Source organism: Acipenser ruthenus, chromosome 6, assembly GCF_902713425.1.
Source record: "Acipenser ruthenus chromosome 6, fAciRut3.2 maternal haplotype, whole genome shotgun sequence".
In the NCBI taxonomy this organism is placed as follows: Eukaryota; Metazoa; Chordata; class Actinopteri; order Acipenseriformes; family Acipenseridae; genus Acipenser; species Acipenser ruthenus.
Window position 1 is genome coordinate 55,502,981 of NC_081194.1, and position 14,665 is coordinate 55,517,645.

Here is a 14,665-nt window from a genome sequence, read left to right on the forward strand (position 1 = left end):
TGATTACGCACTGAAGCGTCAATTTGTTCCATGCTATATCTTAATTTTAAATCCTTTTATCTATGCTAGTGAAAATCATTCCCATTGTATAACCCGTTAAATAATAATAATAATAATAATAATAATAATAATAATAATAATAATAATAATAATAATAATCTACTTACACCCAATCATCATCATGGCCACTGCAAAGATTTTCTCTCCATCGGTGGTTGGGGCGATGTTTCCAAATCCAATACTAGTGAGGCTGGTCATTGTAAAATACAATGAAGAGATGTATACTGAGTCTTTGTTTGGTCCACCTTCCCATTTTCCACTCCCCGATATGTTAAATCTATATGGCATCCCAATAGACTCTCCCAGCATATAAAGCCAACTTTCAGTCCGTAGTGAATTGGTTTCCTCATTGATGACCTCGTAGTCCCCAATGCTGTACCAGATACAGGCCAGCCAATGAGCAGCCAGTCCGAACACACACACCAGCAGCACCAAAACTGCAGCTCCATATTCAATATAGTGATCCAACTTGCGAGCCACTCGGCCCAATCGCAGGAGCCTGACAACCTTTAGGGAGCTGAAGAGGCTACTGATTCCCTGTGAGGGAGCAGAAAGACACAGAACATTATATTTTCTAACATTCATAGAAAAACCATGGACATTCCCGAATTAACTATTACAGTACTTCTAGTGTAGTTCTGCCATGTCAGTGAAATTAATCCAAGCACACACTATATAGCATGGATTTCTTTATGAACTAAAACTTTAAAACAGAAGGGATCACTTAAGGCCATTGATACAGTCTTAAAAATCTAACCAGTTTAGTTAATTGAGTGGTGCGAGTCTGCCACAGATAAGCTAACCATATTCAGTCCACGTTCTCTTCGACTCCTGTAGAACTTATTCTGTAGACTGTACCCAAAATGACGACAGGAACAAGGATATGCACATTACAGTAACAGGGATGTGTGTCAGCATAGCTGGAGGGAGGAACCACAACTTAATGTAAGATTTAGCAATACAAGTGGACAAGCACCAAAGAAAAAAAAATACACCGACAATACATACTGTCTTGTTTGAAAATCAGTAAACAAAGAAAAACACATCACTCACCAATGCATTTAACAACAAAACCTTGAAAGCAGTATTGTTTACTGAATATAATAGAACAGTCTGAGATTAGTGAGCACCTATATTTTCAGAATAAAATGTCTTACCTGTTTCCTTCTAGTACTGTATGTGTGTACTCAATGATTCTCCATTGCTGTTAGACCACTATTTGCCATGTTTACTGACTATTCCATCAAAAATTGCTTCTCAAAAGATTGTGGGGAAGGGAAAGCATGTTCTTTTTTCACGGTGCACTGAAACCCACTGATTAAGATATGTGCACTGAAGCCTATGCAACTCTGAATGCTTCACCACCTGAATGTTTTTCCACAATCTGCCTTGTTTTTTCAGAAGAATTTTTTTGCAGGAGTAGTTTGTACGCATGGCAAATGATGAGCTAAGCAAAAACAACAATAATAGGCAATCATCCATAACTCACATTATAAGATATTAAACAGGTAAGATATTAAATATTAGGGAAATTAAAGTGTCCCTTTGGGTAATTTCAGAATAATCCTGTGTCTTACTGTAACGCTTACTGTATGTTACAATGACAGGCAATTTTTTCTGGCATACCTTTAGTGAAAATGGACCATTGGATTGTTAAATTAATTAGTGTCTGTGTATCCAGTTCGTATTTACTGAATTGGTGATAAATATACTTTCTATAATTTTTTTGTCTTAGAACAGCAAATGCAAATCAAGATTCACATCTGAGCTTTTGACAGCTAAACTCTAGATTTTTTAAAATTAAAACTGTGAGGCCTACTTGAGTGACAGCTCGATGGTTCCAGTTCTTCCAAGTCCGAAAGGTAAACAGATGGAGGAGAAGCCATGCAAACAAAACAGAAATCAAAAGGAAACATAAAACAGTAACAATGATCAAATAAAAGTCAAAAGAAAAAATTAGAAAACAATAATGAAAATTAAAACTAAAACCAATAAGCAATCAAACATGAAAAATCCATCAGCTAAATTTGAATAATAAGAAAAAAAAACAGGAAAAAGGATTCAAAAGATTTAATAAAACGGAATGCTGAAATTAAATCCTTCAAAATTATGTCCATGGTGGATAATGTAGCAAATTTTCTGAGACATTTTATTAAAAAATGTTGATGGAATACTCCCTTTATCCCAGGGGTTTTCAACCGGGGTACGCGTACCCCAGGGGTACTTCTCAGGGTTATAGGGGGTATGCGGTATGCCTTAGAAATGAAAAATAAAAATAAAAATAAAAATAAAAGAAAATAATGATCTTGAATTGATTGTTTTAATGGTATTATATATTACCTCTAAACCACTGTGCATAAATATTTCATTTTTGTTTAGCAGCTCAAAGGTTAGTAGAGTATAGTTTCAAAATAATCATCCAGCTGTACGAGCGTTTGACTTTGATTGAGTGGATTTCCACTGATATTAGGGTGGGTTTCTGGCGATTCTGCCTATGGAGAGTGCTCTGTGCTGCATGAACTTTGCAGTTTAAACATAAGACTATAGACACAATACTCATACTTTGACATTCTATTTTATTTATTAGGCACAGATGCATTTTAGTAACAGTAATAGCAAAAATGGATACATTTCTTACTTGCAAAAGAAAAAAAAGGAAGAAAACACAAGAGTTTTCAGAAAGTGCAAAGCGACAAAAAGTTATACCGAATCCCTTTGGATAATTTTTATGTTGGCTTTGATAAAAATGTTATCATTTAGTTATCAGGGAGCCCGGCAGAAAAGAAAAGATCTGCCCGTAGATGCTCCTGTGCCTTTAACAATAAGGATTGATTGTGCTTCTAGCAGACTAGGGGCCAGACCAAATCAAAGTTAGCACTTTGCGAACGAGGACGCGAAAGCATTCGCGGTAACAAAACACAAGAAATATTCCAAGCGAAATCTCGCGGAACCAAAACAAGCATTTTTTGCCCTTCAAAAAACAGCTATCACTTGTTGACTACAAGTGGGTTGAGAAGGGGGAGTGGTTTGCTATCGCCCGACCAAATCTTCTCAATTCCAGCTATAAATTACCGGATTTTATAGTTAACTTCGAACTTGTCGAAAGCTATCGCATATTAAGCAAATAGTAAAAAAAATAACACTAAGCATCCTGATATTTGAAAAAAAAAAAACCAAAAAACAGCACATGCCTCAAGACGCCCCACTGACCTCATATATCGAACACTTGCACACAACACTGAATAATTTAAAATGAATAATTTACAGTATCAAATATTAGTATATGTATTATTGCTGTTGTGTTTGTTGCATGCTTAAACAAAACACGCACAAGACTTCTTTAGCCTACTTTTTTTTGTGCCACAGTTCGAGTTAAATGTTTAATAAAGCAATACGTATTATTTCTTTAATACATACAAACAATAAACTCTTTTCTACTCACAGAGAGGTTTGCTTGAAGCAGTGTCTCTTTCAGTGATGGTAAAGCTTTTTAGATATATTATCTTTTATTTCTTATCTTTGTAGTAAGCTACAACTTCAGACAGTACACTTTTTATAAATTCATGGACATATTCACACATCATCTGTGACCTCACTACCTCTGTTCAAATTATTAATTTCTTAAAAGGTACAGTGCTTCGAACTTCGATCAAACTCAACGCTACCAAATGTAAACAAACTAGAATACTAATAAAGAACATATGAATACTTTAACCACTTTAAAGATATTAACTTTTAGTTTTAAACATGGTTACTCTCATAATGTACTTTAACATGTTGGCCTACACAGAAACATGAAGCCCAAATTCTCGGCATGTCAGAACAAGTCCACCGTTCCAGTACACGGGAGCACATTTTGGCTATACCGTGTCAGCATGCCAAGCGGTCCCCTCGAAACGTATAAATCCGTGTAGATAACAAAATTACGTAATACCTATAAAGGTCATCTCAGAAGCATCAAAATGAAGTTTTTAAATTTGCTTTGGGTTTTCGACAGAAAATAATAATAATAATAATTCAAAAAAGCCTCTATCACTCCCCTCCTCAAAAAAACTACCCTCGACCCCACCTCCCTCCACAGCTACCGTCCTGTCTCCCTCCTACCCTTCCTCTCCAAAACCCTTGAGCGGACTGTACACCGCCAGCTCGCTGCTTTCCTGTCCAACCACTCTCTGCTTGACCCTCTCCAATCTGGCTTCCGCTCTGCTCACTCCACTGAAACCGCCCTCCTGTCTGTCACCAACTCACTTAAGTGTGCCCGAGCTGCCTCTCTCTCCTCTGTCCTAATTCTCCTCGACCTCTCTGCTGCCTTTGACATCTCTTCATCTCTTGCTGACCTGGGGATCTCTGGCACTGCTCTGGCCTGGTTCTCCTCCTACCTCTCCAACCGCACTTACCAGGTAACCTGGCGTGGAGCAACCTCCACACCTCACCCTCTCTTAACTGGAGTCCCCCAAGGGTCAGTCTTGGGTCCTCTCCTGTTCTCTCTACACCCGCTCCCTGGGCCCCCTCATCGCATCCTATGGTTTCTCATACCATTTCTATGCTGATGATGCTCAGATTTTTCTCTCCTTCCCTACCTCTGACTCCACCATCTCCTCCCGTATCTCTACCTGTCTGTCTGCTATTTCCTCCTGGATGCACTCGCATCACCTCAAACTCAACCTCTCTAAATCTGACCTCCTTTTCTTTCCCTCCTCCTCCCCCTCCTCTGATCTCTCTATCTCTGTTCCTCTGGAATCTACCACACTCTCTCCCTTTTCCTCAGCTAAGAACCTTGGAGTCACCCTGGACCCCTGTCTCTCTTATTCCCAGCACATCTCCACTCTGGTACGCACTTGCCGATTCTTCCTGAGCAACATCCGAAGAATCCGACCCTTCCTCACCAACTATGCTACCCAGCTCCTGGTCCAGGCCCTGGTACTCTCCCGTCTAGACTACTGCAACTCCCTCCTGGCTGGCCTCCCTGCATCCGCCACCCGTCCGCTCCAGCTCACCCAGAACACTGCTGCCCGCCTGGTGTTCTCTCTGCCTCGCTTCGCCCACGCTACTCCACTACTCCGCTCGCTCCACTGGCTCCCGATCACCGCTCGCATCCAGTTCAAGACTCTTGTACTAGCCTACAGATGCCTTGACCAGACTGCACCCAGCTACCTCCAGACCCTCATCTCTCCCTACACCCCCACTCGACCTCTCCGCTCCGCCTGCACTAGAAGACTAGCTCTACCTCCGCTATGCTCCCCTGCCTCCAGAGCCCGCTCCTTCTCCACCCTTGCTCCGCAGTGGTGGAATGACCTTCCTACAGATGTCAGGACTGCCCAGTCCCTGACCACATTCCGGCGCCTCCTTAAGACTCACCTCTTCAAACAGCACCTGTAGAACTCCTCTGTTTGTATCCTGGGACACTATCACCCTTCATGTAAATGTGCTTTATTTTGCTCTTATCTGCCCCCTATTTCACTGCATTTAATCCTGTACTTCAGAATACTGTAATCTGCCAAGTGTTTAACCTGTAGTACTTTGTATTTAATCACATCCTGATGTAACTATCACTATTTAATCATATCCTGATGTAACTATCACTATTATCTGCTGTATTATTGAATTGTGGTTTGTCACACTTGTACTTTGCTTGAACAAAAGTTATTTTATTTCTTGCTCTTATTGTATTACTTGTATTGTAACACTTGAAATGTATTTGCTTACGATTGTAAGTCGCCCTGGATAAGGGCGTCTGCTAAGAAATAAATAATAATAATAATAATAATAATAATAATAATAATATTTGTGGTTTGTCACACTTGTACTTTGCTTGAACAAAAGTTATTTTATTTCTTGCTCTTATTGTATTACTTGTATTGTAACACTTGAAATGTATTTGCTTACGATTGTAAGTCGCCCTGGATAAGGGCGTCTGCTAAGAAATAAATAATAATAATAATAATAATAATAATAATAATAATAATAATAATAATAATAATAATAATAATACACGACTACCCAACTCTGCCAGTTTAAAAAAATCTGCTATCAACTTTTTTTTTTCATTATTATTATTATTACTACTAGTCGTATTTGATTGAAATAGCATTCATTCACTGATATTCAAATGAAACAGTAGTACAACACAGACTTTTATTTGGGTTTTTTTCGGGCCTGGCTGTCTTCGCCTTCCTTTTCGCATGTTACCGCCTTGTTTTCACCCCTTCACATGGCTAGTTTTGGTTTTGGAAACTAGCAATATTATCGCATAAACACTCAAGACCGATAGTGGTTTGATTTGGTCCGGCCTAGATCAGTAGCACGTTGCTGGGTGAAAAAAAAAATCTTGGAACCACATGACAGCTGTGTTACGTCTTGACACAACATTTAACCAATCAGAGAGTTGAAGGGGCGAGTGTTCTGTGTTAAGCACTTCGAGAGGCTAAAACGTTAAAAATGATATTTTCAAAGCAAAAATTGTGACAATGAATGCAGGGGGTCAAAATAAGCCGGCGATCGGCTCAATCCACCGCCTAATACTATACTTGCGCCAACTTGTGAGAGATATTGGGGCTTCATTTATAGAGGCTTTAAGAAGAAAGGCACGATGGGGATATCAGCTGTTGTCAGCTGACATACAAATGCTTAAGTGCAGAGGTGCTGGATCATTACACTGCGGTTTCATGCAACAGTTATGAAGGTGACCAAACGTGTGTGAGTACTGTTGTGTAAAAAAATTGTTAAAATGAACAGTTGCATTAAAAAAAATGTAGAATAGCAAAAAACAAAAAGTAGACGTGCATTAACAAAATGAGCTGAAAACTTCAAGAAAATAATTTAAATGAAGCAATAAGCTCTATAATTAAGCTAAAAAGGAAGTGAAAAAGTTACTGTTTTTTTTATTTTTGTGAACTCCGATAACCCTATGTTATCTTTCCCCAGTCAAATCGTAGAGTGCCTAAATAATCACGGTAATTTACCATAATAAAAAACAGTAATGAAAAAGAAAATGCAGAACATAAAAAAACAGATATAGTCAACGAAAGACAACACGTTATTCAAATTATTTGTCATATTATATATTTAAGTTTATTTTTCCGTTAAAAGTGCTCCCGGCTACAAGATTCTGCCGCCGGGGTGTACAGAATTCCTGGGGAGAACCCTGAGTTATTATAGTTTTATCTTGAGGTTAATGTTTTTGATATTGTAAACATTTTAAATGGCACACATAATTGTGCTAAGATGCGAAGTAAATGGTAACGTGATACTATTTGGGATTATATTATAACTTTGCCGAATAGAAAGCGAATACGTGTGTTTCCAAAGAGATTCCCAAATACTGTCTTTGGATTCTGTGCATCTAGAGACTGTTTGGTATTCTGTCCTAAACCAGCAGTCTGTCAGTCACAAACTGTTGTGACATAAATGATATTTAAAATAAAACAAGAACAAATACATTTGTTAATCAGCTTATTCTGCCTTTTATTGCAACTGTAGTACCATTCAGTTGAGTGAAAATTGTAAAGGGGTACTTGAGCGCCAGACAGAAGGGATACAGTTTTAAAAAAGGTTAAAAACCACTGCCTTACCTGATCATTTCATTCTAGGCCCAATTGTCATTTTTTTTTTGTTTTTACATCAGGAGAAAATCAATATAACATCAACTTAACTATTCTTAAATGTACCTAGATTGTGTCTGCTAGTTTTATCTGGCAAATTTCTGCCCAAGAAAACAATTCAGTTTTTCCCAATTTTTTGTCTGTACAATGTTGACACAAATTTTATTTATATTTTAACTGTAGAAACCTTTCTTTGTAAATTACCATTATTCACAAATAAGTCAATGCTGAAGAGTCAATGCCTAATTTCTAAGGTTATACTCTCTGTGTGTCTCCAATTGGTAATATCAAAGGAAACAGTTAAAAGAGCATCTTTTACCTGTCAAGTGTGACATAAAAAATAGAATAATTGAAAATACCTTTAATAGTCTACGGGTCACCGCTAATCATGTTGAATTGTTCTTGACAAGCATGGCAAATAATCTGTCTCTTGGTGTAAGGTAGTATGTGCACTGTTAGTTAATATACAGCTCACTGTGACTTGACAGTCCATTCTCACTTAATGTGACTGCTGATATTTGTTTTAATGGACCCTAGTAAATTAACTGAAGGATTCAATAAGGAGACTTGGTGGCTGACCACAGTTTGATCTGAGGTTTTCGTGAAGTCAGCTCACTCACCTTTGGTCAATACAGTAAGCCTTCCTTAGAAAGCATGTTCCAGTATTAGCCTTTATTCAGGTCAGGCCTTAGACCCAGATAACAGGGAGGTTGAATAATCACTCATCCCGGAGGATTCCCTTCATTTATCATTGCAAGGAGGGACATCACCTGACCCCCATAAGACTGAGAATGCCTCTATAAAAATATGGATAACTTCCCCTAAATTGCTCGCCATATCTCTGAAGAAACTGGGTTTCTGATGGGAGGCTGTTTCCATGGAACTCGGTGAAGCCAACACATGGTATAAATAGATACCCGACACAGATTGCCTGTTCTTGTGTGATGCACGTGAAATGCTTTATGGTGCATCATGACTTGGTTAATCAAATCCTTCTATCTCTGTTGGTCACTTGTTTCAGCAAACCCCACAAAAGTGAACCACTCATTCTGATTGTCTTGGAGGTGCTCAGTGGTTAGCGATCAGTGATCACAGCTACAGGCACCACCTCTAAATGCCGGTTTACAGGTGCATGCACACCTAATGTACCCTAGCGTAATCTCCCTAGTTTTGAATTCTAGTGCCTTGATATATGTCTATAGACCTACACAATGCTTTTATCAGGTCTACCGTATTAGATAATGAGACACATTTCATGGGAATGTTTTTTTAAATTTTGACACTGGTATTTAAATGCAGATGAAAATGCCACAGATGGTCAAGTGTTTATAAGTAATTACATTCCTTACACATTCAGTGACATACCGTATGCAGCATTTTAGCCTTTAAATGCCATGCCAAGTCTTGTCTTACTGTCATAATTAACTCATAGTAGAAACCTTAATTATATAAGTGATTTGGGTTCTAATCTGTAACACTTCATTTACCAAAAAGGCTTTGCAAACATGCCCTATTATATGCGCTACACAGAAACAGCTTTCAGACAACAATCCGTTTTAGATCCATGAGCAACTGGTCTGTTACGAAACGATCGTAAATTTCTCAGTCATGTGCTACTGCAGCCTTACCAGGGTATGATGTGCTCAGAGGAATGATGTGTGACACCTGCACATTTCAAGCCTTATTCTACCAAACACAAATTGATTTTAAATGAAAATATGGCAGCATGCAACCTTGGATTTAATAACATGGGAACTGTATTGAATGGGCAAGTTATCAAGTAATTCTTACCGAGTTGCTCTTTTTAACAAATTATCGTCAATACTGCTGGGTTGTAACTCCCCTTCATCACTGCCACAGGTGATTGAAGAAAGACACTATATATTTAAATAAGAATTACCTGCAGCATCTGTCGGGGGATTTATTAAATAACGCTTCTAGTGATTTTCAATCAAAAATAACACTTTTTAAAAGTTAAACATTTGCTACTATTATTTTTGTTCCCAATTTTTTCCATTAACCAGCATCCTGAACTATAGCTCACTACTGTATGTTGGATTCCAGAACTGGATTGATAGCAAAATGCTATACAGTAATCCCTTTCTGCTGTGTATTGAGATTGTTTTTACAAGCAATAACATGATAGCAACACTGACAACAAAAAAAGGAGTTCGCTATTCCAAGGTGAAGAGAATTGCGTTACACTGAGCCAGTGTTGGACAATAACTGCTCTGCTTGTGTACAGCCTGATTTAACAAGATGTGAATCCCTCTTCGGCTGGCTCCCTGAAGGCAAAGCAGCAATTTAGAGTTAGCCCGCCCCTTCCCTCTCTGGCAGAACTCCCCGCTGGCCTACACCGAAGGCTTGAAAATGACAAATTAGTGAGAATGGCTTACAGTCAGGTCCAACACTAGGAGTGTAGACAGACTTCCAGAGACGGAGGCAGCTAGACTAGACATGAAGGGGGATCGAGCCCAATTATCAAAAACATATCAATTCTAAACCTCAGCCCCCTGTTTCTGTACATGGCAAGCCAACAGATTTTACCAGAACAGGATGTCTGGTTCCGGTACTAACCTCGTCCACGTTTTCAAAGGCGTTGATGACATCGTAGGGCAAGCAGGAAAGCAGGTCTATCACAAACCACGTCTTCAGGTAATTCATGCGGATAAGCTTTGGGTCTGAAATAACCTCCCCTGCTGGTCCGACAAATGTGGTGTGGAAATTGAGCACGATGTCCACCAGGAATATTACATCCACAATGCTGTCGACAACCAGCCACGTGACATTGTTCTGCTTGGTTTTAAAAGAAACGTTGTAAGGGACCATGATAGCAGTGTAGAAGGTTAAAATAAGGATGACCCAGTCCCAGGTGGTCTTAAAGGCGCAGTAATGAAGAATGATATGAGGGGGAGTCTTTGGTGTTTCTTGCTTGTACTGTGGAAGAATCTCAGAGCCAAGTTGCAACACCTGAGAAAGATTGTAAAGAAACAAATTATATTAAGAGCAAACATTTATATTTTTTAGCAATATATGAATTGTCGTGCTTATTAAAGGTGCTGGATTGAACAAAATTATCTACAGAGCAACATGGACAGCAGCAATGCTAGGGTAGAGCAGTGCTGTCTCCATGCCCATCATGTTGTCATTCACAACACATTCAGGTAACCTTTTTTAGACCTGTCAATTTAAGAGATATAAGTACTGTCAAACTGTCCTGGAGAACTTGGGAGTCATAAGGTTACGCTAATCATGAATCAACCACAGGCCCCCCAATTGCCGCCAATTACATATTATTGAATGGCTTATTCAGCATAGCCACCCCAGAAACTTAGCACTATATATATATATATATATATATATATATATATATATATATATATATATATATATATATACAGACGTGCTCAAATTTGTTGGTACCCCTCCACAAAAAACGAAGAATGCACAATTTTCTCTGAAATAACTTGAAACTGACAAAAGTAATTGGCATCCGCCATTGTTTATTCCATATTTAATAGACTTTGCTTTAGATTTTTTATTCAACATAATATTGTAAATAAGAAAACAAATGAAAATGGCATGGACAAAAATGATGGGACCACTAACCTAATATTTTGTTGCACAACCTTTAGAGGCAATCACTGCAATCAAACGTTTTCTGTAGCTCTCAATGAGACTTCTGCACCTGTTAACAGGTAGTCTGGCCCACTCTTCCTGAGCAAACTGCTCCAGCTGTCTCAGGTTTGATGGGTGCCTTCTCCAGACTGCAAGTTTCAGCTCTTTCCATAGATGTTCGATAGGATTCAGATCAGGACTCATAGAAGGCCACTTCAGAATAGTCCAATGTTTTGTTCTTATCCATTCTTGGGTGCTTTTAGCTGTGTGTTTTGGGTCATTATCCTGTTGGAGGACCCATGACCTGCGACTGAGACAGAGCTTTCTGACACTGGGCAGTACGTTTCGCTCCAGAATGCCTTGATAGTCTTGATATTTCATTGTGCCCTGCACAGATTCAAGGCACCCTGTGCCAGGCGCAGCAAAGCAGCCCCAAAACATAACCGAGCCTCCTCCATGTTAGACTGTAGGTATGGTGTTCTTTTCTTTGAAAGCTTCATTTTTTCGTCTGTGAACATAGAGCTGATGTGAATTGCCAAAAAGCTCCAGTTTTGACTCATCTGTCCAAAGGACATTCTCCCAGAAGGATTGTGGCTTGTCAATATGCATTTTAGCAAATTCCAGTCTGGCTTTTTTATGTTTTTCTTTCAAAAGTGGAGTCCTCCTGGGTCTTCTTCCATGGAGCCCACGGATGGTGCGATCAGAAACTGACGTACCTTCACCTTGGAGTTCAGCTTGTATCTCTTTGGCAGTTATCCTTGGTTCTTTTTCTACCATTCACACTATCCTTCTGTTCACTCTGGGGTCGATTTTCCTCTTGCGGCTGTGCCCAAGGAGGTTGGCTACAGTTCCATGGACCTTAAAACTTCTTAATAATATTTGCAACTGTTGTCACAGGAACATCAAGCTGCTTGGAGATGGTCTTGTAGCCTTTACCTTTACCATGCTCGTCTATTATTTTCTTTCTGATCTCCTCAGACAACTCTCTCCTTTGCTTTCTCTGGTCCATGTTCAGTGTGGTGCACACAATGATACCAAACAGCACAGTGACTACTTTTCTCCATTTAAATAGGCTGAATGACTGATTACAAGATTGGAGACATGTGTGATACTAATTAAAGAAACTAATTAGTTTGAAATATCTCTATAATCCAATTATTTATTATCTTTTCTAAGGGGTACCAACAAATGTGTCCAGGCCATTTTAGAATGTCTTTGTAGAATAAGCAATAATTCACCTCTTTTCACAACTTCTTTGCTTTATTCTATGACATACCAAAGGCATGCAAGTATACATGATAAAATAGCTTTTAATTTCATCACTTTTCAGGAGGAATGAAGCATTATTTCAATGAGCTATAAGGGTACCAACAAATTTGAGCACGTCTGTATATATATATATTTTTTTTTAATGGGCAGCCTGTCTAGCAGTGTGATGCTATGCAGTACGACAGTATGGTGTTTTGACTGGCAGTGTAAGCCTCGTTTTTCTTTTTGGCAGTCCCTAAAGCTGCTGGTTCATTGTTGATATTAAGGCACCAGAATGGATTGCTTAGTGCACTAAATCAACAACACTAAAAGACTGACCAAAACCAATACTCAGAAAGTAAAAGCCTTGTGATTGAGGTTCAGCTCCATATGTTTATTATTATTTCAGAACAATTGTCAATGTGTTACCTCAGCAACTTAATAGTGGTGACATGCACCGAGCCAAACTGTTCTATAATTAAAAGAGAGTGAATAGAAAACCATTCAATTAGTTCTTGGAATCGTTTCAAAATGATAAATGACGAGGAAGGCTCAGATGGTAGCATCTTGTTTTAATCAGTAAGAACAATTACTTCTGGTACCCATCCGGGTGAGTGTCCATAATTTATTGTTTTAGCAGTCATACATGCAGTCTAGAGATTTCTTTTTTAAAGCAAATACATGAATTACTTCAGAGCTAAACATCAACACACTACAAGCAATATGGTTATACACTACCAGGCCACTTTATTAGGACTTGTACCAGATATTGGGTTGGGTCACCATTTCCCCTGATCACAGCCTTGACACAACATGACACAGACTCCACAAGGTACTGTAAGGTGTTTCGAGGGATGTGAACCCATTCAGTAATTAATATTTCAGACTTGACAAGCCTCTCTAACCGTCTTTTCCCTCTGCTAACTTTGCTAACTTTCTGGCCACACCTGCGTCTCTTTGTGAACACTTTCCTGAAAAGATTAAACAAACCACAACCTAGGGCGATGGTTAATTAATTGATTATGTATAAGGGCCAGTGAGAAGGATTCAGAAGGAAATATGTGTGTCAATTTCTAGATCCTGTGAGTGACAAGACTAGATTTGCTCCCCCTCAGTGTTCTCTCCACTCAGCAGCCCATCGATGTGACACTGTAATTCCCCAGTGAATACTCTGAACTACTGCCACCAGAAATAGCATTCAAATCAGCAAGAGACTGGGGACATTTCATGCAGTATTGGTATTGGTACAGTAACTATACAATTATGGCATAGGCATTGGACAAGTTGATCAACTCTAATGCATTATCAATATCCTGAAATGCTTTGTAGGAACAGAAATAATAGACTTAGGCTTTCAAATCACTTGACTACATTTATCAAACAATGGGGTCTAATCAGTTGCTCTAAACAGTAACAAATCTTTATATCACAGTATGAAGAAGCTCACTTGCATTGTTAGAAGGGTTAGAACGAGTCCTTTTTGTTTGATTTCAGTCATGGCAGCATTAAATCAATTGAATAGACCCCATTATGTGATATAGCTAGGTGACTGATTTGAACTCCTGCACTACAGTGGGTCCTATTTTGACAAATAATGATCTAAACATGATTTATAGAAGTATGTACACTAAAAAACAACCAATTCTGGACATTTTAGACTAGCAATGCATATATCTTGTGTCTAAACAAACAGTTTCTGGCATTATGAGATCCAATCCTGTCATCTTTTTGATACTAGATACATAAATACATGTATACCTCGGCTAGTCTGGAGTGCTTGTGAACATTCTCTCCTTTGTGCACGGTTGGAGTGAGCTGCTGCAGTACTCCTCGACTGCTCGTTAGAGCTCTCGTCAGACGAGCAAATTTACCCCAGCCTAAGAAAAGAGACAGTTGTGCAATGTCTTTATGTTACCATGTAATAAATTACCATAATTATGTATTTATAAACTGATATGTGAACAAAAAAATATCACTAAACAACCCTGTTTAATACCCAGAGTAATTAGTAGTAACAGTTAAAAGTATTATTAATTTTAATCAACATACTCTACATAAAATATAAGTAATATTGTTCCCTTGATCGTTCCATTAATCAAAACTACTTTCATTTTTACACATATCTAAGGTCTGCTCTG

The 14,665-nt window shown here is 38.6% G+C and overlaps 1 protein-coding gene across 4 annotated transcripts in view; it reads right to left on the bottom strand.

Annotated features, from left to right (window-relative positions):
• Nucleotides 1-14,665, bottom strand: part of LOC117411469 (potassium voltage-gated channel subfamily H member 1-like) — a 122,018-nt gene that overhangs the window by 100,014 nt on the left and 7,339 nt on the right. For all 4 annotated transcript variants that reach the window (XM_059025547.1, XM_059025546.1, XM_059025545.1 and 1 more), the window contains 3 exons: nucleotides 14,286-14,404; nucleotides 10,239-10,631; nucleotides 168-597 (listed from right to left, as the gene is read on the bottom strand). In XM_059025547.1, the coding sequence (XP_058881530.1) occupies nucleotides 168-597; nucleotides 10,239-10,631; nucleotides 14,286-14,404 (942 nt within the window). The remainder of the gene's footprint in view (nucleotides 1-167; nucleotides 598-10,238; nucleotides 10,632-14,285; nucleotides 14,405-14,665) is intronic.